The sequence below is a fragment of the Pelophylax lessonae genome (genome assembly GCF_965119305.1).
Source record: "Pelophylax lessonae genome assembly, chromosome: 5".
NCBI lineage: Eukaryota > Metazoa > Chordata > Amphibia > Anura > Ranidae > Pelophylax > Pelophylax lessonae.
The window spans coordinates 178,104,909-178,129,976 of NC_138772.1; the positions used below are offsets into that span (position 1 = coordinate 178,104,909).

The following is a 25,068-nucleotide window of genomic DNA, read 5'->3' on the forward strand; positions in this document are numbered from 1 at the left end:
CAGAGATTGGGCTCAGGCCTAGAGTATGTGAAACACAGTGGGCTGCATTCACGAAGCAGTATGGTGCACCTTAAAAAATGCGGTAAAATACCGCTCAGCCTTTTTTGAAAAACTTTTTTAGCATTTACAAGAAAAAAAAATAAACGCTACTAAAATACTGCATTCATTATTTTATGAAGTTGTGCAGTATTTTAGTAATTAAAACAAGTAGTAATTTAACGCTTGGCTGTAGCCGGCCTATTTATTTACAGTTGTAAATACTGCATTGTTGAGGAGCGGGCAGCCTCCCGCTCCTTAACAGCCAGTAAGCAACATGGTTGTTAAGGAGCGGGCACCCGCCGTGTTCTTAAAGCGTAACTCTACTTTTGTTGAGAAAAAAACATTCCCCTCTGGGTGATCTCTGTACATTGCAAGGATTTTAACACACTTTGTTGCATATTCTTACCTTTTTTTATTGCTTCTGTGCTGAGTGGGTCAAATGGGAGTGGTTTCATAATTATCTATCAGCTGTGGCAGCTGCAGGGCTCTAATGAGGGAAGCTGCTGGGTCTGCATCCCTTTAGACGTGTTCCTATTGGGAGTATCTCACCAAAAATAACATATTTGTTGCAGGGGATCCCAGAAATCTGACTTGTATCTTAGGCAGACTTCTGGAAAAATTGGTGAGCCAATCACAGAAGCAGGAAATTATGTTTCTGGGGTGTGGTCAGTACACATTCTGTGTACAGAACAGCTCCAGGTAGCCATATTGCATTGCATTGTCAGAAAATGACAACAGCTGCAGATTAAAAAGGAAAGGTCATTTTTAATAACATTCAGTCACAATAGGATTTGTGTCGCAATTGCATAGGCTATATTGTTTTTTTCTTTATTTGCTATTTTTTTCCCCACGAAAGTGGAGTTACCCTTTAACCACTTGCCGACTGCAGCATGACTATTTACGGCGGCAGTCAGCCCCGCACAGGCAAAGTGACGTAGTACTACGTCGCTCGCCTGTGTGCCTCTAGGGGGCGAGCACGCGCCGCCAGAGGCGCGCTCCCGCCCCCACTCGTTCACGGACATTCCAGCGCAAGTGACCGGCGGTACCGATGTCCGCCGCTCACTCGCGATCTCCCGCTAGAGAGGGAGAAAGGCAGGCGGCTGATGTAAACAAAGCCGCCTGTCATTCTCCCTTGTGTAACTGCAGAGATCATACGATCCTGCTATGTAGGATCGTATGTCTCTGTGGTTACATGAAAAGCCACACCCCTTTACAGTTAGAAGCACGCCCCTAGGGACACATTTAATCCCTGCATCTCTAATAAAGTTAACCCCTTCCCTGCCAGTGTAATTTTTACAGTAACAGTGCATATGTATAGCACTGATTACTGTAGTAATGTCACTGGTACCCCCAAAAGTGTCAAAAATGTCAGTCAAGGGTCCGATCTGTCTGCCGCAATGTCGCAGTCCCGCAAAAAAAAAAATCGCAGATCGCCGCCATTACTCGTAAAAAAAAAAACAATAAAAATGACAAAAATCTTCCCCTTAGTTAGTAAACGCAATAACTTTTGCGCAAACCAATCAAAATATGCTTATTGCGATTTTTTTTACCAAACATAAGTAGCAGAAAACTAATTGGCCTAAAATGTTAAAAATTTTGATTTTTACCTTTTTTTGGGGAATTTCATATAAAAAAATGTGCAAAATATTGTTATTTTTTCAAAATTGTCGCTCTTTTCTTGTTTATAGCGCAAAAAGTAAAAATCGCACAGGTGACCAAATACCACCAAAAGAAAGCTCTATTTGTGGGAAAAAAAGGATGTCAATTTCATTTGGGTACAGTGTCGCACGACCGCGTAATTGGCCGTTAAAATCACGCAGTGCCGAATTGCAAAATAGGGCCTGGTCAGGAAGGGAGTAAAATCTTCCGGGGCTTAAGTGGTTAACAACCGATGAGTCTTTAGCTGTCAGCGGGGTTTCCCATTGACAGCTGAACATAACAAAAAGAATTGCTGACAGTGAAAGAATAGGAAAAAAAAAAAACGCCATGGGGTCCCCTCGCCTCCAAATCCATACCAGACCCTTATCAGAACATGCAGCCCAGCATGTCAGTAAGTGATCTCATTACCTCTTTTCTCAGCTGCATAAGGGACTTTGAAATGTGGGGGTGGAGACTGTAGGGAGGTGTGTCAGCAAGAGGCAGAGAAACAGCAGTACTCAGTGAAGAGTTGTGCAGGGGGTGCATCAGCACAAGTCTAGCCATTGTTGGATAGACAGGCCGTGCTCCCAGCACAGAAAGGAAACTGACCACACTGGGGTGGATATGCTCTCATGCCTAGCGTGGTCAGTTTGCAATAGGAAAGCAGGGGTGGCTGGCAGGATCACCAGTTATTTCACTCAAACAAAGCAATACAGAGAGAACACAAGAGAACCTGATACTTTTTAACATAGAGTAAGTATATGGTACAACAGACACATATCAGGGATATGAAATGTTGGGGCAACAAACACTTTAACTTTTGGCTGAAAACTGCCAAAGCGAACCTGCCAGTTCCTCCAACAGTTATACCTTGAGCTTGTTACTGGTACCCTAAGGCCCCTTTCACACGGGCTTTTCGGTTCAGCTGTCAGTTTTTCAGGTGGACTGGATCGGATACTCCATGCAGCCCTATGGAGCAGCGGATGTCAGCGGAGACATCTCCACTGACACCTGCTGCTATCCGATCCGATCCTGTCTGTGAAATCCGGACGAATGGAAACCCTATTTTCCATCCGTCTAGAGGATCGGAGCGGTTCGTTCTCATCCAATCTCCCCATAGAGGACAGCAGGGATCTGACAGCTCCGTCTCTGCCCACAGAGCAGAGACAAACCTATCATCTGCCTGCTCAGCGGATCAATCCCCCGCTGAGCAGAACGGACTCCGTCGGGCGCACCGCCCCTGTGAAAGAAGCTTAACAGATGGCCAATTCTTGATGCAACTAGAAAATTGCCATCAGAAGGGATGCAGGTGTCTACTTTTCACCTCTTCAGCATTTTTTTCTTTATATATGAAACAGTATTATTGAGTTACTTCTAAACTGTATGATAAATGCTTATATTTCCTCAACAATTCCTGGTCTTATGTGAACTCCTTTGTATCTGAACATTGGTCAAAGCACAAAAAGAACCGCACTGTGTCAGAAGAAATGTAATTTTACCCAGCTACATGGAAATATAGGAACAGCTGCACCCATCTTCTAATTAGATTTTTTATTGTGAATTTCCTTCACAAAGGTATAAGAGATTGCTCTATCCTTCCTGTGTCCGTACAAGCAACAAGCCCTAAGCTGTTTCACTTAGGCCAACAACGGCTTTTATCTAGCTTGTAAACTGCAATGATTAGATTTTGTTCCAAAGTTGTATCCTCCTAAGGAAATGGCTAAATCACTTCAAATCTATCACAGCACTTTAAACTGCCAAGTCCTCAGAAGCCACTGTGACCCACTTATAATCTACTTTTCCAATTCAGAATAAAATATCTTCATAGCGTTCCTTTTTTTTTTCGAAATGGTGATTAAGCGGAAGTCTTTTCAGCTAAGCTGCCCGCTGAACTTTGAGCAAGTAACTCTTCCAAGTTCTTTGCTGGCCAGTGGTTTGTAATGAGCGGCAGCTATAGAGGAAAATTGCATAAGCCTTCCAAGTGTATTGTCGGAAATACTTAAATACGTCTTAGGCTGTACAGTTTTCTTAAGAATATTGCAGGTCTGTTTCCAATTATTGGTTGAAAAGTCCAACAATGGCACACCAATGATGTTATTGGGAATTCTCCTTCAAATGTTTCAGAAAAAACGATCATTATTTACTATTTCCCATCCTGCCTATGTGTATATACGTCCTGGGTGGGAGGTGATTATACCAAGATCATGGCTGCAGCTGCAACCATGATCCTGGTATTGTTTTTAAAGTCTGCGATCAATCAGGTAACAGTGATCTGAGCAGCTTTACAGTACCTGCTGTTCCTGGGCTCTTCCATTCCACCAAGGAGCATGGGAGTGCTTTAAGCAGTTGGGTTGGCTGCTCACAGAGGAGATGGAGGAACTTCTGTTCCCCATCTCCTCTGTGATAAATATAGCTGGAAGCGACAAGGATTTCATTGCATCACTTAGAGTGCTTTGTTTCTGTTTGATCAGCTGCCTTGGAGGGCTGAGGGTGGATCAGGGGTCTAATCATAGGCGTGCGCACAGGGTGTGCTGGGTGTGCCTGGGCACACCCTAATCACCTAGGGCACATAGCATTGCCAGTGAGGAGATGGGAAAGATCTCCCTGGGACCTGCTCTGCTCTATTTCTCCTTGCCTACAGGTACATGGCCCCGATACATTACTCTCCCTGCTGGCAAACACATGCATGTGTATTTCAACTTTGGGGTGCACACCTTAATGCAATAGGCTGCGCACACCTATGGGTCTAATAGACGTCTGATCTCTCCATAAAGATTACCTATCACCGCAAAGAGCTGACTGAACAATGCGTTTCAGGAGCTAGGAACAGTGCTACATGAATTTAGTTTACCAAAGATCCTAGATAGTTTAGACACTTTGATGGGTTTATTAAAGTGGACTAACCCCTCCTATGGTTTAAAGCCAAGAAAGCTGCCACCTTAGGCTCAGTTTTTTCTAACGTTGCCATGGCGCTGCACATCTGACTAGTTATGACACCAACCATTTGATGGCTTGGCATTTTGAGAGTTGATAGCACAAGCACACGTGACAGTTGTTTAGGACATGCATTGAAAGTAACTGTTTTGGGAAACATTTCCACCCAATTCACACTTGTGTGACTTGTCATGTGACTTTGGACATCAAAGTCGCATGACAAGTCGTACTACATGTTTTCCAATGATAGCCATTCATATATATGTGGCTTAAAGTCGCAGTTCATGCACTATTTTGGTATGACTTTCATGCAAGTTGAGGGCCATAGACTTCAATGTTTTCCCCTAAAAGTTGCAGGAAAGCCGTACCTAAATGTTTTTAACAGTGGTGCAACAGTGGGTCCGACTCTGCAGAGGGACCACAAGTCACATCCAAGTCGCACCCATCCAAACTTGCGTCAATGTTGCATCAAAGTGGCACCAAAGTTGCACTCCAAAGTCACTTGACTTTGAAGTCATACAAGTGTGAATGGAGCTTAACGTGACATTAAACTTTGGTTTTAAAAATTCTATTCAAGAATGTATTCTTAACATTAAAAGTATCTTCCATTGCTTTCAGCCTCCTCCAAATCTCTAAATTCCCTTTTTGCTGCTTAGATCTAACTTCCTGCTAGATGGTGGCTATGTTCATTCTCCCACTGTATGTAGGAACATAGGCACTCTCTTGCTTGCTACAGAGATGCAAGATCTAACGTGCACTGCTCAAGCCAAACTGATGGAAGTGAGTGAGAAATGGAAAGGTTTGGGAGCTCACTTTGATTGCTACGAGGAGTCAGAAAAACACAGTAAAAAAAAAAATTAATAAAATGAAAAATATACAGGGCTATTAAATATTAAAGTGGACCTTCACTTTAAAGTGAAAGTACCGCTAATCTGCCTATCCTCCCTCTCCTCTAACATTTTAGTTTTTTTTTTGTCAAATACCTTTTTCTGACAGGTATTCACTCCCAATTCAGTTTAAGGAAGTTTGGCCTGCCCCTCTCCCCGTCTGCAACCTCTTGGGAAATGTCCCATGTCCCAGGAAGCTGTGGAATCAATTTGACAGTGCAATTTTATGCATGCACAGTGGAAGCTGGCTTGGGAAACAGCAGGAAGCTGGCTCCTACAGCCAAGATGGCGGCACCAGGGGTCCAAAAACAAGTGAAGAAATGGCCTGAGTGAGGACAGCGATGGACTCCTGAGCTGGTAAGCTACAGGTTTTGTAGTTGTTATCTTTTGATTTTTTGATAAACGACTGCAGTTCTTTATTCAGTTGGTGTGTATGGATTCATTTTGGAGAATCAGAATATCGTCTAGCGTCACTCTTAATTGATGGGTTTAGTTTCTTTAAAGCGTTTGTAAAGGTTCAGATTTTTTTTTTAATTAAAAGCATTCCATGCTTACCTGCTCTGTGCAATGGTTTTGCACAGAGCAGCCCAGTTCTCCTTTTCTTGGGTGCAGGGCTCCTCCCCCCCCCCAGCTGAGTGCCCCCATAGCAAACTGCTTGCTCTGGGGGCACTTGTGTGTGCGTGCTCCTGAGCCACTCTGTGCGCCTGTGAGACACAGAGTGCTGCTCAGCCCCGCCTCCTGCTCCCTTCTCATTGGCTGTGATTAACAGTAGCAGGAGCCAATTGCTCACACCGATGTGCCTCAGCCAATAAGGAAGAACAGAGCCGGGAGAGCTTCTGCTTTCCTGCACATTGCTGGATTGAGATCTGGCTCAGGTGAGTATAATGGAAGGCTGAGGGGGGAGCTGCACACTGAAGGTTTTTTAACTTACTGCATAGATTGTGTAAAGGTAAAAACCTTCAGCCTGTAAAACCACTTTAAAAAAGTGTAGCACCCTCTAGCGTGCTATTAGTGGCAGTGCAGGCAAATTCATATTTTGGCTCATGGTAAAATGAGTCTTTAAATCCGGGTCACAAGTTTACTGCAGTTCAGGGCTGGATGCCTCATACAAGTGGGTCTCTGGTGCCTTCCCCTGGTTCTGGAAGGTTGGAGAACCTTCTGGAAATTGGAGGGCGGAAGCCAGGAGAGTTGATCTGCATACTTAGGGGAGCCCAGCCAATCCCGAGGCAGTGGGCCTGGCATGGTATCTGAGCCAACCTTTAAATATGTATGAGTCATGCTAGCAAGGAGCTGGGTGGAAGATGGAGTATCTGGGGCTTGGACTGGCCTGGGAGGATTCTGGCAGCACCACAACTTGAAAGGAATCTAATATAAAATCACAACTTGAAAGGAATCTAATAAAAAATAGAAAGCAGCAAGAGTAAAGAGGACAGTGTGATTACTTTAGCATGGTCAGGAACATGCAAAGGGAAAGACTGTCATATGTAGCAAGCCTTTCTGGAAGACAGAATTGACCTTGAATCTTTCCTTTTCTTTGACCTGGAAAATCTGGAAAGTTGGGTATCCCATAATACCTATTCCCAAGTTATTACCCCTAATAAAACATAAAAATAAAGCTCAAAGATTGTTCCTTGTGTCTGAAGAAAGTGTGGAGAATATTTGTTGCCTGGCTGTGGAGGATTACCAAATTCAATCACCAGCGGCTCCTTCGGGGGTGAGCGCTAGAAAAGTAATACACACAGCAAGGATGAAGTGCAAAGAAGGTTAGCAACCAAGCAGATTTCTTGTTCATTTAGGACACTGAAATTTGAATTTTGATTGGTTGCTACCCTTTTCTTTGTAAGATTTATGTATATCCTTCTACAGCTACGGGGGATAGTGATTAAAATAACTCGGATATCCAAGAATAATCATGTGAAATGCTTCTACACAATCTTTGATACCATGCACAGTCACATGGAAATAGCTGGGGTTCAATGTCCAGCTTTGACTGACATCATTATTCAGTTAATCTACCCTGACTAACTGTGTTCCTTTTCTGCTCTACAATAGGGTATTTTTACACATTTGCAATAATCCTATGTTGGCATGATTAGCCAATGTACTGTATATTGTTCTGGGCACACTAGCAATCAATCACCTGTTTTATTGCACGTGAGTTGGTTGTATTTAGTAGTGTCCCGTGTGTTGCACATAAGGTGATGTTAGAATTTGTGTCTTGTAGCTGATAATTCATTTTACATGTCTTGTGTTCAGCTTCCGTGTGATTGAGGGCATGTAGCTGCACTTGCGCTTTTTGATTGCTCTTCTTCACTATCAATCAATAGCTTTGTGACAGTTTCCCTAATCAGACGTGGTACACAACAGATATAAATGATTTATCACATGTACAGTGCATCTGGAAAGTTTTCACATTGCTTCACTTTTTCCACATTTTGTTATGTAACAGCCTTATTCCAAAATTGACTAAATCCATTATTTTCCTCAAAATTCTACAAACAATATCTCATAATGACAACGTGAAAGAAGTTTATTTGAAATTTTTGTAAATCTAATAAAAAAAATAAAAAAAAAATCACATGTACAGTATCTCACAAGAGTACACCCCTCACATTTTTGTAAATATTTTATTATATCTTTTCATGTGGCAACACTGAAGAAATGACACTTTGCTACAATGTAAAGTAGTGAGTGTACAGCTTGTATAACAGTGTAAATTTGTTGTCCCCTTAAAATAACACACAGCCATTAGTGTCTAAACCGCTGGCAACAAAAGTGAGTACAACCCTAAGTGAAAATGTCCAAATTGGGCCCAATTAGCCATTTTCCCTCCCCGATGTCATGTGACTCGTTAGTGTTGCAAGGTCTCAGGTTTGAATGGGGAGCAGGTGTGTTAAATTTGGTGTTATCGCTCTCACTCTCTCATACTGGTCACTGAAAGTTCAACATGGCACCTCATGGCAAAGAACTCTCTGAGGATCTGAAACAAAGAATTGTTGCTCTACATAAAGATGGCCTAAGCTATAAAAAGTTTGCCAATACCCTGAAACTGAGCTGCAGCAAGGTGGCCAAGACCATACAGCAGTTGAACAGGACAGGTTCCACTCAGAACAGGCCTTGCCATGGTCGACCAAGGAGGTTGAGTGCACATGCTGCAGTATCATACCCAGAGGTTGTCTTTGGGAAATAGACGTATGAGTGCTACCAGCATCGCTGCAGAGGTTGAAGGGGTGGGGGGTCAGCCCATCAGTGCTCAGACCTTACGCCGTACACTGCATCAAATTTTTCTGTATGGCTGTCGTCCCAGAAGGAAGCCTTTTTTAAAGATGATGCAAAAGAAAGCCTGCAAACATGTTGTAACATGAAAAGATGTAATAAAATATTTACAAAAATGTGAGGAGTGTACTCACTTTTGTGAGATACTTTACATAAGTATTTACAGCCTTTGCTCAATACTTTGTTGAAGCATTTTTGGCACCAATCACAGCCTCAAGTCTTTTTGAGTATGATTCTACAAGCTTAGCACAACTATTTTTGGGAAGTTTCTCCCATTACTCTTTGCAGGACCTCTCAAGCTCCATCAAATTTGATGGGGAGCGTAGGTGCACAACCATTTTCAGATCTCTCCAGAGATGTTTAATCGGGTTCAAGTCTGGGCTCTGGCTGGGCCACTCAAGGACATTCACAGGGTTTTCCTGTAGCCACTCCATTTTTATCTTGGCTGTGTGCTTAGGGTCGTTGTCCTGTTGGAAAATGAACCTTCGCCCCAGTCTGAGGTCCAGAGCTCTCTGGAGCAGGTTTTCATCAATGATGTCTCTGTACATTGTTGCTTTCATCTTTCCCTTGATCCTGACAAGTCCCCCAGTTCCTGCTGCTGACAAACATCCCCACAGCATGATGCTACCACCACCATGCTTCACTGTAGGGATGGTATTGGCCAGGTTATGAGCGATGCCTGGTTTCCTCCAGACATGATGCTTGCCATTTAGGCCAAAGAATTCAAATTTTGTTTCATCAAACCAGAGAATTTTGTGGTCAGAGAATCCTTCAGGTGCCTGTCAAGTGCCTTTTACTGAGGCGTGGCTTCTGTCTGGCCGCTCTACCATACACGCCTGATTGGTGGAGTGCTGCAGAGATGGTTGTTCTTCTGGAAGGTACCCCTCGTTCCACTGAAAAACGTTGGAGCTCTGTTAGAGTCACCATCAGGTTCTTGGTCAGCTCCCTGACTAAGGCCCTTCTCCCCCGATCGCTCAGCTTAGCCGGGCGGCCCACTCTAGGAAGCGTCCTGGTGGTTCCAAACTTCTTCCATTAACAGATAATGGAGGCCACTGCGCTCATTGGGACCTTCATTGGAGCAAAAATGTTCTGTACCTATCCCCAGATCTGTTCCTCGATACAATCATGTCTCGCAGGTCTACAGACAATTCCTTGGACTTCATGGCTGGGTTTGTGCTTTGACAAGCACTGTTAACTGTGAGACCTTATATAGACAGGTGTGTGCCTTTCCAAATCATGTCCAGGTATGTGCCTTTCCAAATCATGTCCAGTTAACTGAATTTACCACAGGTGGACTCCAATTAAGTTGTAGAAACATCTCAGTGGATCAGTGGAAACAGGATTCACCAGAGTTTAATTTTGAGTGTCATAGCAAAGGTTGTGAATACTTATGTACATGGGATTTTTTTCTTCTTTTTTTTTTTTAATACATTTGCAAAGATTTCAAACAAACGTCTTTTACATTGTCAATATGAGATATTGTTTGTAGAATTTAATCCATTTTGGAATAAGGCTGTAACATAGCAAAATATGGAAAAAGTGAAGCGCTGTGAATACTTTCTGGATGCACTGTAGTCGCAGCGTTACGTTCATGCACAAATATTGTGTGCATCTATTACTAATCATTTCTAATAACTATACGGGACCCTTTTAGAAAGGCATTGTTAGTGACACTTTTTGATTAGAAGTGGCATAATTAAAATTTTCACATATAGCCATTCTATATTTCTGCCATTCCCTGCTATACCCTGGTAACAGTGCAATAGTGGAAACTGACGCACTTCTTTTCCATGTGTTATTGTTGTGTTAATATATTTTTCTCTGTCTGTAAATAGAACTTAGTAAAGTGATTTCATTAACATTTTTTTAACTTTGTTTTAGATTTATCAGCAGCAAATTTTCATAATGATATACTCTAGATTTTAAATTATTACATGAGATCATTTGGCACTACCTGCTAAAGTTGAAGGCAATGTCTGCTTTCACTTCATCAAAATGGTGCCACCTAGTGGCCAGATGGGGGCAACACAAAGTTAATGAAATGGCATTTTGCTCGCAAACCAGCAAATATACAACATACAAACTATGCCAATGTCAGTCTTAATTTTGACAGTATGACATTTATTTTGGACAGTCCTGGGAATATTAGGACTGTTAGTATTTATGCTATATTATTATTTTTTTTTTAATTGGCTTAATAATCCTAAAAAACTGAGCTATTGCAACTTTCCTGCTCAGTCATTGTCAGCGTATTCACAACTCCTTTCCACTCTGAATGGGAACATTTGTCTCAGAAATGATGTCAGTTTAGAATGATGTGTAAAACTCAAATATATTTTATTAATTAAATGTAAATTTTATTTCCCTAAGTTAACCACTTAACCCCCGGAAGGTTTTGCCCCCTAAATGACCAGGCTATTTTTTGCGATTCGGCACTGCATGTTTTTAACTGACAATTGCACAGTCGTGCGATGCTGTAGCCTAGTGAAATTGATGTCCTTTTTATCCCCACAAATAGAGCTTTCTTTTGGTGGTATTTGATCACCTGTGCGATTTTTATTTTTTGAGCTATAAACAAAAAAATAGCGACATTCTGAAAAAAAAAAAAAAAACAATATTTTTCACTTTCTGCTATATAACATTCCCAATAAAAAAAAAAATTCAAAAATCAAAACTTTTCATCCTTTTAGGCCAATTTGTATTCTGCTACACATTTTTGGTAAAAAAAGAAATCCCAAAAAGCGTATTTTGATTGGTTTGCGCAAAAGTTATCATGTCTACAAACTAGTGGAAAGATTTACTGTATGTAATTTTTATTTATTTTATTTTATTTGTACTAGTAATGGCAGCGATCTGCGATTTTTATTTTTTTCCAAAAAGATCTGCGATTTTTAGTGGGACTGCGACATTGCGGCGGACAGATCAGACTCCTAACTGACATTTTTGACACTTTTGGGGGTACCAGTGACATTACTACAGTAATCAGTGGTAAAAATATGCACTGTTACTGTAATAATGACACTGGCAGGGAAGGGGTTAACACCGGGGTGATGAAAGGGTTAAGTGTGAGCCTAGGGGAGTGTTTTCTAACTGTATGGGGGAGGGACTTGTGAAATCAACACAGAAACCTGTGATCCTAAATAGGAGGATCACAGGCTTTCTGTGTTCATTCCAGAGAGAACAACGGTCTGCTGTGTTTACAACAGCAGACCGTCGTTCTCTCTCAGCGGGGAGCGACCGTGGATGCCCAGCAGCAATCACGGCCGCCAGTCCTGTGGATAAGCTTCCCCGCTTCCTAATGAGGGTGAGCGCGTGCCCAGGAGCACCCTCGAGAACCGCCCTACAGGTACAGTTACGGTGGTTCGCGCAGCCGAGCCAGCCTGCCACAGTATATCTGCGGCAGGCGGGCGGTCAGCAAGTGATTAAATCTGGCATTTTAATAATTTTACATATCTACATGAATAAAATCCTAATGTCAAAGTATTCTGCAAAAAAAAAGCTCATCCTTTTTTCTTTAAAAGCAGTCATCAAGCTCCATACCTGTGAAGTTGCTTAGACAGAGATAAACTAATGAGTTTTTTAAAGGTTGGCAAAATCATTTCCTAAGCCTTATCTCCACATTAATATGCAACAGAGAACCTTTGTAGTAAAGCAGATTGTGACTGGCAGCAGCAGAGGCTGATTTTTGTCAGACATTGTCGAAACCTGCACATGTAACAAGAAGATACCAAGATTGTGTCATCTCTGAGCCAGTATCTCATTCTATTAAGTTAACACTAAACCTAGAAAGAAAAAAATGTTCCCTTGCAGCGGGGCTGCCCCCACACTGCAGGGGTTAAATCCTCGTTTTATTCTAGATGGCCACAAAAAGCAGTTTTACTTACCTGATCCTCCACTCTAGCAGGCTTCTTGCAGGCTTTAAGACCGGTTGTCCTCAGTCTCTTTATCTCTACAATATGCTCTGGTGGTTTCAGCTCCTCTGATGTCATCAATTTCAATGTTGAACTTATAGCCCTGCACTGGATATGAGGATGCCAAGGAACAGCCCATTGCCTAACCATAGGGAAGTAGGGAAGAGTTTTGGTTCTGGAGGAACCGAGGATTGTGTAAGTAAACCTGCTCCCTCACTCAGCCCTGCATAACATCACACCTGTTTTCAGGTCTGCAGAACATCACACCTGTCTGTAGCCTGAAGAACAACACAATTGTCTCTAGCCCTAAAGAACATCACACCTGTCTCCAGCCCTAAAGAACATCACACCTGTCTCCAGCCCCACAGAACATCACACCTCTCTCCAGCCCTACAGAACATCACACCTGTCTGCAGCCCTACAGAACATCACACCTGTCTGCAGCCCTACAGAACATCACACCTGTCTCCAGCCCTACAGAACATCACACCTGTCTCCAACCCTGAAGAACATCACACCTGTCTCCAGCCCTACAGAACATCACACCTGTCTCCAACCCTGAAGAACATCACACCTGTCTCCAGCCCTACAGAACATCACACCTGTCTGTAGCCTGAAGAACAACACAATTGTCTCTAGCCCTAAAGAACATCACACCTGTCTCCAGCCCCACAGAACATCACACCTGTCTCCAGCCCTACAGAACATCACACCTGTCTCCAGCCCTACAGAACATCACACCTGTCTGCAGCCCTACAGAACATCACACCTGTCTGCAGCCCTACAGAACATCACACCTGTCTCCAGCCCTACAGAACATCACACCTGTCTCCAACCCTGAAGAACATCACACCTGTCTCCAGCCCTACAGAACATCACACCTGTCTCCAACCCTGAAGAACATCACACCTGTCTCCAGCCCTACAGAACATCACACCTGTCTCCAGCCCTACAGAACATCACACCTGTCTGCAGCCCTACAGAACATCACACCTGTCTGCAGCCCTACAGAACATCACACCTGTCTCCAGCCCTACAGAACATCACACCTGTCTCCAGCCCTACAGAACATCACACCTGTCTCCAGCCCTACAGAACATCACACCTGTCTCCAACCCTGAAGAACATCACACCTGTCTCCAGCCCTACAGAACATCACACCTGTCTCCAACCCTGAAGAACATCACACCTGTCTCCAACCCTGAAGAACATCACACCTGTCTCCAGCCCTACAGAACATCACACCTGTCTCCAGCCCTACAGAACATCACACCTGTCTGCAGTCCTACAGAATATCACACCTGTCTCCAACCCTGAAGAACATCACACCTGTCTCCAGCCCTACAGAACATCACACCTGTCTCCAACCCTGAAGAACATCACACCTGTCTCCAGCCCCACAGAACATCACACCTGTCTGCAACCCTACAGAACATCACACCTGTCTGCAGCCCTACAGAACATCACACCTGTCTCCAGCCCTACAGAACATCACACCTGTCTCCAGCCCTACAGAACATCACACCTGTCTCCAGCCCTACAGAACATCACACCTGTCTGCAGCCCTACAGAACATCACACCTGTCTGCAGTCCTACAGAATATCACACCTGTCTCCAACCCTGAAGAACATCACACCTGTCTCCAGCCCTACAGAACATCACACCTGTCTCCAACCCTGAAGAACATCACACCTGTCTCCAGCCCCACAGAACATCACACCTGTCTGCAACCCTACAGAACATCACACCTGTCTCCAGCCCCACAGAACATCACACCTGTCTCCAGCCCTACAGAACATCACACTGTCTCCAGCCCTACAGAACATCACACCTGTCTGCAGCCCTACAGAATATCACACCTGTCTCCAGCCCTACAGAACATCACACCTGTCTCCAGTCCTACAGAACATCACACCTGTCTCCAGCCCTACAGAACATCACACCTGTCACAAGCCCTACAGAACATCACACCTGTCTGCAGCCCTACAGAATATCACACCTGTCTCCAGCCCTACAGAACATCACACCTGTCTCCAGCCCTACAGAACATCACACCTGTCTGCAGCCCTACAGAATATCACACCTGTCTCCAGTCCTACAGAACATCACACCTGTCTCCAGCCCTACAGAACATCACACCTGTCTGCAGCCCTACAGAATATCACACCTGTCTCCAGTCCTACAGAACATCACACCTGTCTCCAGTCCTACAGAACATCACACCTGTCTCCAGCCCTACAGAACATCACACCTGTCTCCAGCCCTGAAGAACATCACACCTGTCTCCAGCCCTGAAGAACATCACAATTGTCTCCAGCCCTACAGAACATCACACCTGTCTCCAGCCCTACAGAACATCACACCTGTCTCCCCTCTTGCTGCCCTGTAGAACATCACACTAGGGTTGCCACCTCATCCCTTTAAACAAGGACACACAATAATGACACAGGTTCTGTGGCTGGTTAAGGTTGTAATAACACTCACTTAGTGCTTTATGTGCATTATATTAGCCTCAGAACCTGTGTAATTATTGTGTGTCCTGGTTTAAAGAGATGAGGTGGCAACCCTACATCACACCTGTCTCCCCTCCCCCTGCCCTGCAGAACATTACACAGGACACCTGTCTCCCCTCTCCCAGAATTGTCTTTGTTCCAGTTGTCCAAGATGTTTGGAACAACCTACCTGCTGAGTTCCTTCAAAAACCTAGAAAAATTGAAGAATTGATGCTGTTTTGGAGGCAAATGGTGGTCACACCAAATATTTATTTGATTTATATTTCTCTTCTGTTCATTGACTTTCTATTTGTTAATTGATAAAAATAACCTATTAACACTTCTATTTCTAAAGGGGTTCTGAACGCCAACAGTACAGAGATATACGTCTTCACTAAATTGGGCTTATTTCCGTGGGGCCGCAAATCTGCATATCTGTCTGTGTACTGGCGCGCTCCCAACACAGAAAGCGGGGTCTCAGCCTTAGCCCAGGGTCCCGTACTAAGGATCATGATTGGCTATCACAGTGATCAGTCACTGTAAAGCTGACCCCTGGGTTTCTCTCTCTGTGACTAGAGGGCAGAGAGATAATAATAATAATAATAATAAATAATAAATAAAATAAAAAATAGCTAGATCAGAGTTACCATGGGCCTCTTGACTGCTGATTCCAGATTCCAAACACTTTTTCTGCACTGTGCCTTTTAGGGCCGGGCCTTTTGGCTAAAGTCTGGGGCAATTTTTCTTACCAGGCCTCAGGGCCTGGCCAGTGCACCATGCACGGCCACTTATTTATTTATTTATTTATTTTCTCCCACGTTTATCACCTTTCACTTATGTGTGTGTTTTTTTTTTTTCTCACTAGGAAGGAGGGTGTGAGTCATTGGGCTTGCCCTGAAGTCTAGGGGGAGGATGTGTGGGCTTTTGGTTCATTCCTCCTCTGTCCCTGGGGGGGGGGTCACTCTTTAGGAGAGCCCCTTGACCTAGTATTCGGGGTTGGCTTCGGCTGCCCAGAAGAACGAGGTCTGCCAGGCCTTCTGGCTAGGCAGACCATTGGAAACCCTTTGTCCCTGTCAGGAGCCTTGCATCCTTGGGGATCAGGGTAGAGGTCCTACCCCTTCGGGGAGTGGACAAAGCACAACCCTAAGTGCACTTTTTTGTGTTCACATACCGGGTTTTTTCATTGTAGTGTTTGCACCACCACAGATCAAAAAAGAAAATTGGCCTCTTGGCTGCTTCTCTGAATAATGCTCTCCTTGCCCGGCCTGTCAGTTTAGGTGGACGGTCATGTTTTGGTAGGCTTGCAGTTGTGCCATACTCTTTCCATTTTCGGATGATGAATTAAACGGTGCTCCTTGGGATGGTTAAAGCTTAGAATATTTTTTTTTTATAACCTTACCCTGCTTTAGGCTGCATTCACATGCCAGCTTATAATCGCGGGCAGAACCGCCGCGGTTCCGCCCGCGATTCGGAGATTTATTGCAAATCGCGGGACGCCTAGCGTTGCCCGTTGATTTGCAATAGCCCTCCAAACGCCGAGCGATGTTGCCGCGATTTACGCCCGCCGAATCGCGGCAACATCGCGCAAACAAAATCGCGGGACGCAATACGCTCCAAAAAAGTACAAAAGCTTCTTTGGAGCGTATTGCGTCCCGCGATTTTGTTTGCGCGATGTTGCCGCGATTCGGCGGGCGTAAATCGCGGCAACATCGCTCGGCGTTTGGGGGGCTATTGCAAATCAACGGGCAACGCTAGGTGTCCCGCGATTTGCAATAAATCTCCGAATCGCGGGCGGAACCGCAGCGGTTCTGCCCGCGATTATAAGCTGACATGTGAATGCAGCCTTAAACTTCTCCACAACTTTATCCCTGACCTGTCTGGTGCGTTCCTTGGCCTTCATGATGCTGTTTGTTTGCCAAGGTTCTCTAACAAACCTCTGAGGGCTTCACAGAACAGCTGTATTTATACTGAGATTAAATTACACACAGGTGGACTCTATTTTCTAATTAGGTGACTTCAATTTTTGAAAACCATTTATCATTTTCCTTCCACTTCACACTTATGTGCCACTTTGTGTTGGTTTATCACATAAAATCCCAACAAAAATACATTTACGTTTTTGGTTGTAACATGGCAAAATATAGAAAATTGAATTGGCTATAAATACTTTTTCAAGGCACTGTACGTGGTATCACTGCGATCATCCTGAGCAGGAGAATTTATTTTGGGTTGTTGTTTGGAGGTAGGTTATGGTAGCAAGGTAACAAAAAACATACGGCTAAATTAAAAAAAAAAAAAAAACATTTTTACTATTTTGGACCAGTTTTCCTGTAATAAAAAAAAAATAAAAAAAAATCAGGAGATATCTATTACCATTTACCACCAAATGAAAGCCCAATTTGTCCTGGAAAAAAAAAAAAGGGTATAATGCACCTGGATGCACAAAGTAGTTGAGACGATATGTACAGTTTTTTCTAACACGTCAAAATTGCAAAATTATGCTTAGGCATTAACATTTGTTTTACCCTTAAGCATTTTTCTCACCTACCTTAACCACTTAAGCCCCGGAGGATTTTCCTGCTAAACGACCAGGGGGTATTTTGCGATTCGGCACTGCGTGACTTTAACGGACAATTGCGCGGTCGTGCAACGCTGTACCTAAACTAATTTGACGTCCTTTTTTTCCCACAAACAGAGCTTTCTTTTGGTGGTATTTGATCACCTGTGCGATTTTTACTTTTTGCGCTATAAACAAAAAAAGAGCGTAAATTTTGCAAAAATAACAATATTTTTCACATTTTTTTATATGAAATTCCCCAAAAAAAAATGTAAAAATCAAAATTTTTTAACATTTTCGGCCAATTTGTTTTATCCTACCTATGTTTTGTAAAAAAAATCGCGTTTACTAACAAAGGGAAAGATTTTTGTCATTTTTGTTGTTTTTTTTTTAACGCGTAATGGCGGCGATCTGCGATTTTTTTTGCGGTACTGCGACATTGCGGCGGACAGATCGGACCCTTGACTGAAATTTTTGACACTTTTGGGGTTACCAGTGACATTTCTACAGTAATCAGTGCTATATATATGCACTGTTACTGTAAAAATACACTGGTAGTGAAGGGGTTAACTTTATTTGGGAGGGAGGGGCTGTGTGTGTCCCTAGGGGCGTGCTTTCTACTGTGATTGGCTGTGGCTTGAGGGGAAAGGACACTGATCAACAGATCTACATAGTAGATCTGTCTGATCAGTGTTTTAACACCGAGGAGAATGACAGGCAGCTTGTTTACACTAGCTGCCTGACTTTCTCCCTCTCCCCCGACGATCGCCGAGTGAGCGGCGGACATCGGGTCCGCCGGTCACACGCGTGGGGGGGTCCGTGACCGCGCGGGGTCTCCCCAGACCCTCCCAGGCTAGTGACGTTAATTAACGTCACTCTGCCTGGCAGGGGCTGACCGCCGCAGTAAATTTACTTGCGGCGGTCGGCAAGTGGTTAATCATTTGCACAGTACTGTACATATCTGATTTTACATTTGAATGTACACCTACATTGTCAAAGACTGACAAAGTGAAAAATGGAATTGAATCCTGTTTTCATTGTTGATGAATATACAGTTCTTTCATTCACCTTAATTGTTCTTCACTATTATAAGGAACCTGGAAATTTCCAACATATGTTCTTTTTATCAGTGCTACAGTACATCCAGATGGTAGGTTTGTACTGTTAGTAAAACAAAAGGGAACAATGTCAATATATTGAATAAATAATGCTTGAAGTTGCTCTTATCAACTTGCAACCTGAGTTTTGTAATGCACTAAAAGAATCATTTTTGGAAACAAAAAGTAGTCAAATAGCAATTTCATAAATATCAATCTTATTCAATAAGGATAAGGAAAATGATAATGCACAAAGCAGCCAATCAGATTTAACGTTTATTGGCCTAAACAAATCAGAATTAAAAAAAGATCTCTTATTCATTACTTTAAATTGCACTTTTAGGCTCCATGCACACTAGAATTTTATATAAGCTCAAAAAAACGCCAAAAAAAGAAAAAAAAAAACGCTGGATGAAAAATGCTGATAATAGTAGTAGCGTTTTAGTAGCCTTTAGAAGCTTTTAGGAGCATTATCAATTTTATTTTTATTTATTTTTTAGAAAAAAAAAAAAGAACAACTCAATAAAACTTTAAGTTGCATTTTAGATGCGTTTAGGAGCGTTCAGCGTTTTTTTCTGCTGAAAAAAACGTTCCAAAAAACTCTACAAAAACAATGTTTTTTTCTGCTCCTAGATGCTGAAGCTCAAAAATTGCTAATAGCCTAATGTCATGAGACAGAGACACTATTTAGCTTTTAGGCTCGGTTTCCACTAGTGCGACTTGCGGTGCGACTTGACACATGTCAAGTCGCATGACAAGTCAAAACCCATTGTTTTCAATGTGGACCGTTTCCACTGCTGCGACTCAAGACGCAGCGTCTTCAAAATTGCTTCTTGCACTACTTTGGGCCGACTTTAGTGCGATATGTCCCTCATAGAAGGTAATGTAAGTCGCAACGAAGTCGCAGTACACGGTTTTGAACGCGACTTCGTCTCGACTTCGTTGCGATTTGCACGGAAGTTTACAGTAAATTTTTTTTATTGTTATGTTCCGCCCCAAATCACATGATCTCTGCACCTCCCAAGAACATCACTTCCCATAGTTAGCAGAGGAGAGGAGAGTGTTATATACAGCAAGCATGCCAAGATCCAGGAAGAATAAAAGAACTTCTCATGATAATGAGGAGATTATACGTCTGGTCAGAGCTCGCCCCTCAATATACGACACCCGAGACCCCTTATATAAGGACCATGTGAGGAAGGAGAGAGCATGGCTGGAGATTGCAAGGATCTATTTTGAAAATTGGGACTGTCTACAAGTACAGAACGGACTGAAAAATGTAAGTGTTTCATATATGCAATTTATCACATTGCTGCTTGCCCCCATATGTACAGTACAGTACCGTTATTTTCTTTTTTTCAGTGCACTCCTTACAAACCAGATGGAGAAGCATAAAGGACTGCTATAACCGCTATCTCAGAAAATTACGAGAAGCAAGGAGTGGTTCTGGGTCCTCCAGAATTGTCCCTTATGCGCATGCCCAGGAGCTGGAATTTTTAAGGCCGGTGTTGGAGATGCGAGAGTAAGTTGTCAGCATTTTTTTAGATACTGTAGTTGACATATAAAATATATTAATATTCCTAAAATTTGAAATGTATTCATTATATTTCAGAACCCAAGCAAGCTGGCAAGACTCCTCACTTGGTTCTGACCAGCAGGAGGGGTCACAGGAGGCGGCAGCGGAGGAGGAGGAGGAGGAGGAGGGATGCCAAGACCCTGGTGACCCTGACCCTGATGGTGAGGAATCAGAGGGAGTAATATCAAGACCATTGTCCATTATTGATTCTCCTGCTGCGGTGGAGGCTGAACCAGGGCCTAGTACAGAACAAAGGCCTTCACGAAGATCTTCCTCAAGGTCTTCATCAAGGGCGAATCCTAGGGGTGGTAAACCCATGGAGGAGGTTCTGAAGGTGGTGAAGGAAATGAACGCACACATGAAGGAAAGCATGTGTGATGACACTGCTTTCATGACCGTGTTGTTGGGTATGTGCAAGCAGGTCCCCCCTGAGAAAAAGTATGCACTAAGGATGGCTCTCATGTCAACCGCCCAATCTTTTGTGGTTGGGGAGGCAAGCTCTACAGCATGTATGGAAACCCCCCCCCCCCACCACACATATCCCCCCAATTACCAGTACCCACCACCACCACCACCACCACCAAGTTCACAGTATGGGCACCAAGTTAATCGCCCATACTACGATGAGTATGGCAACATGCCGAATATCTCCAGGCCCCGCATGTTGCACCCAATACCGCCCCCTATTGCCTCCACCCTTGGCACACCAAGACCTTACCAACCTGCTCCCATGCAGGTTACGCCTTTCCCGGAAAGGCAATACCGTCAGGGATCTGCAAGTGATTACCCAAGCCCATCTGGCCCATCAAATATTTCTCATTCTGGGTCCACTGAATCTCCAATTATATACCAGGATTTGTAATTTTTTTTGTTTTTGGTGTTGTTAATATTTTACCTGTTAATTTATTTTTTCATTGTTTTGGTGCTGGTATCTCCAAAACATTGGTGATGTTGTTATAAAAAGTTTATTTTTTTCTAAATTTTGAGAAAAAAAAAAAAATAAAAAAAATTACCTTGTTACTCTACTCTGTGGTTTTTGTTTGGATTATTTTTGCTTCTATAGTACTGTCAATAATGTGTGTATGCTATATAATTATATCTACAGTAGAAAACAGCAAAACAGAAGGTTAAGCAATGTATTTTTATTATAGCTAGAACTGGAACAATATGCAGACTTTGGTTATAATTGCACAGAAATATAAGGAAAACATAACAGAATTTTATTCAAAATTGGACTGTGTTGGAACGTGTGATACATTATGAAATAGCGTCCAGCTGCCAGGGGACAGAACCAGCAGCAGACATGAAAAAGGATGTGAATCCCTCACGCACAGTAGCACCATTGCTTGTGCCCCTACTGGCACTCAAACTTGCACCCTCCATGTCATTCATGCCACAATCTTCATGATTGTACCCATCACGAAGTGCAACATAGTTGTGAAGAACACATGCTGCTTTGACTGCACATATTGCATTATCCATTTTTAAATTGATAGATGTGTGCAGGAACCTCCACTTGTTAGCTAAAATTCCAAAGGCGCATTCAACAACTCGTCTTGCCCTGGTTAAGCGGTAGTTGAAAACTCTTTTTTCCACAGTCAGAGACCGATTTGAATAGGGCCTTAAGAGATGATGACTGAGAGCGAAAGCCTCATCTCCAACAAAAACAAATGGCTGTGGTGGTCCGTTTGTCCCTGGTAGTGGACAGTCCGGTGGCAGCTGAAGTCCATCTTCCCTCAACATTCTTCCGAATGTGGATCTCGCAAATATGCTCGAGTCTGAGCTGCTTCCATACGAACCTATGTCTACATAGCTAAAACAGTATTTGGCATCAGCCACTGCTAGTAAGACAAAAGAAAAGTATTTTTTGTAGTTGAAGAATTTACTTCCACTGCCAATGGGCTTCAATATTCTAATGTGTTTTCCGTCAATTGCACCAACACAATTTGGAAAATTGCAGTGGTCCCAGAAATATTCTGCTATCTTGCACCAGTCTTCTGTAGTGGGTTTCTTCAGGACCAAATCCTTAAGAACATTCCAGATGGCTCTGCAGGTATCATGGATAATATAGCTGGCAGTAGTTTTGCCAACCAAGAACTCATAATGTAAACTTGTAAAGGTATGTCCAGTTGCCAGGTACCTAAAAATAAAAAAATAATGTTAGAATGATGCATAAACTGGCTTGGACGAAGGTACCTGAGGAAATGAAGGAAGAAGATAGGCAGGAGAAAGACACTGTTGTAAAAAACATGGCAAACATAATCACAACCACTACTACATATATGTTACATGATAATTACATGATAATGTGTCTCTCCAAATGCCTCAGGAGGTAAGTAGGTTGGAAAATTTACCTCAATGTGATAATCAGTCTTTCTATGGGCGGAATACTCCTTCTGAATCTAGTGTTTTGTCTCTCTAGATGTGTGGAGAGCAGAGCCAACAATTCATCAAAACTGTAAAAAAAAACATATATGGCATTTATCAACATTATCCATGTAAAAAATAACATACATAGAGACATATTTGTTAAAGAGTTGACATGAACATATGTTCTGACCTTTTAATTGACATCCGTGTGTAATTAAAGAATTTGTCTTCATGAGCACGGAGGTCATGATAAAGGATCCTGAACTGGCCTCTCTCTTCCCTTTGGGAGATGACAGGATGGATCCAGAAGCGATGCCTTCTCCTTCTCCTGTCCTCTTCTTCCTCATCAATAACAGCTGCTACAGCAGCCATAATTACTGCTGCTCCAACATACTGCATAGCCAACATGTTTCCTGCAACATACACTACTATTCCAAAACAGGAAATTACATCACTTGCAGGAAAAGGAATTACATCACTAGCAGGAAAAGGAATCTTTTATGTGCAAGTCGCATACATCAAAGTCGCAACAAGTCGTAGCCGCAACAAGTCGTTGTAAATTCGTACACAAGTCGCGCGTTTATCAAAGTACAAAGTCGCTATTGAAGACGCGCGACTTTGAAGTCGCACTAGTGGAAACCCAGCCTAAAATAGCTTTTAGGAGCTTAAAATAATGCTAGTGTTCATGGAGCTTATAAGGTTTCCACATTTAGTAAAAAAACATAAAACTTTACCATGTTCTTCTTCACTGTTAGTGAGCTTCCCCCATGGTACTTATCAAACATTGTTCTTTTCTACTTATACTGTATATTATATTTTTTTGCATTTTATTTTTCAACTGTTATAGAAAAGAATGACCATCTCTTAGCATATACAGTCCCTACATGTGTATAAAAACTGGCCCAAAAATGTATTTTAGCTGCTTTTCTAACTTTATTTTCTTTTTATTATGTAAGCACAGTAAAAACACTTAGGCCCTGTTTCACACCTGAGCGATTTTTTTGCTTTAGCCTGGGTTCACACTAGATGCAACGCAAATTCACAGCAAATTTTCTGCAGATTCGGCACTGCATCTACATCCTAATCCATCTATGTGAGTGTATGTTAGGTTAACCACTTCCGGACCACCCACCGTGTTATTATGTCGCTACTTTGATGTTAAATACCGGAGTGCTGCCATAACCCTGGTATTCTCTTACACGGCCAGCGGTCCTCTTTCGCATAAAATTGGTCCCAGCAGTGGATTTGCCACAGGATAACTTTTATGGGTGGTGGGAACGGTGATCCCCCCCATCCCGCCACTTCCCGGTCATTTCCCCTGCTTACCGGAGCCGTTGGTAGCAGGGAAAACGATCTGATTCCCTCGCCTGATAGGCAGGAAGTCAAGTTTGTGCAAGATGGCCCCCACTTGACTCTATGCCCTTGGAGGACCGGAGCGACGTCGTACGTTGCTTCCGCCCAACGGGCTTAAAGGGCCAAATTTTTCATTTGAATAAAAAAAAAAATTTTTAATTTTTTTTTTAATTGCTTTTAAGTGTAGATGTGAGATCTGAGGTCTTTTTGACCCCAGATCTCACATTAAAGAGGACCTGTCCTGCCTATTTATATTACAAGGGATGTTTACATTTCTTGTAATAGGAATAAAAGTGATCAAAAATGTTTTTTTAAAGGGACAGTGTAAAAATAAAAAGTAAAATAAATAAGAAAAAAAAATTTAAAGCGCCTCGTCCCTCCGAGCTTGCACGCAGAAGTGAAGAACGCATACGCAAGTCATGCCCACATATGTAAAGGGTGTTCAGACCACACGTGAGGTATCGCCATGATCATTACTGCTAGAGCACAAATTCCAGCACTAGACCTTGTCTGTAACTCTAAACTGGTAACCTGTAGAAAATTTTAAAGCTTCACCTTTGGGTATTTTTAAGTGCCAAAGTTTTTCGCCATTCCACGAGTGTGCGCAATTTTGAAGCATGACATGTTAGGTTTTAATTTACTTAGCATAACATTCTTTTTCATATTATAGGAAAAAAATGGGCTAACTTTACTGTTTTCTTATTTTTTAATTTAAAAAAGTGTATTTTTTCCATAAAAATTGCGTTTGTAAGACCGCTGCGCAAATACGGTGTGACATAAAGTATTGAAATGAATCTCCATTTTATTCTCTAGGGTTTCTGCAAAAAAAAAATATGTATAATTTTGGGGGTTCTAATTAATTTTCTAGAAAAAAAAAAAATGATTTTCACTTATAAACAACAAGTGTCAGAAATAGTTCAGGTCCTTTAAGTGATTA

General features: G+C 42.6%; 2 protein-coding genes across 3 annotated transcripts in view; one reads left to right on the top strand and one right to left on the bottom strand.

Moving 5' to 3' along the window:
• MYRIP (myosin VIIA and Rab interacting protein) overlaps positions 1-25,068 on the top strand; it is a 738,605-nt gene that overhangs the window by 280,424 nt on the left and 433,113 nt on the right. The window lies entirely within an intron of this gene.
• The window catches only part of LOC309555582 (uncharacterized protein), a gene marked incomplete at both ends in the record, with an annotated part of 191,269 nt that overhangs the window by 128,869 nt on the left and 37,332 nt on the right, over positions 1-25,068 (bottom strand). Inside the window, one exon of the mRNA XM_082257641.1 lies at positions 21,779-22,320. Within this exon, the coding sequence (XP_082113767.1) occupies positions 21,779-22,320 (542 nt within the window). The remainder of the gene's footprint in view (positions 1-21,778; positions 22,321-25,068) is intronic.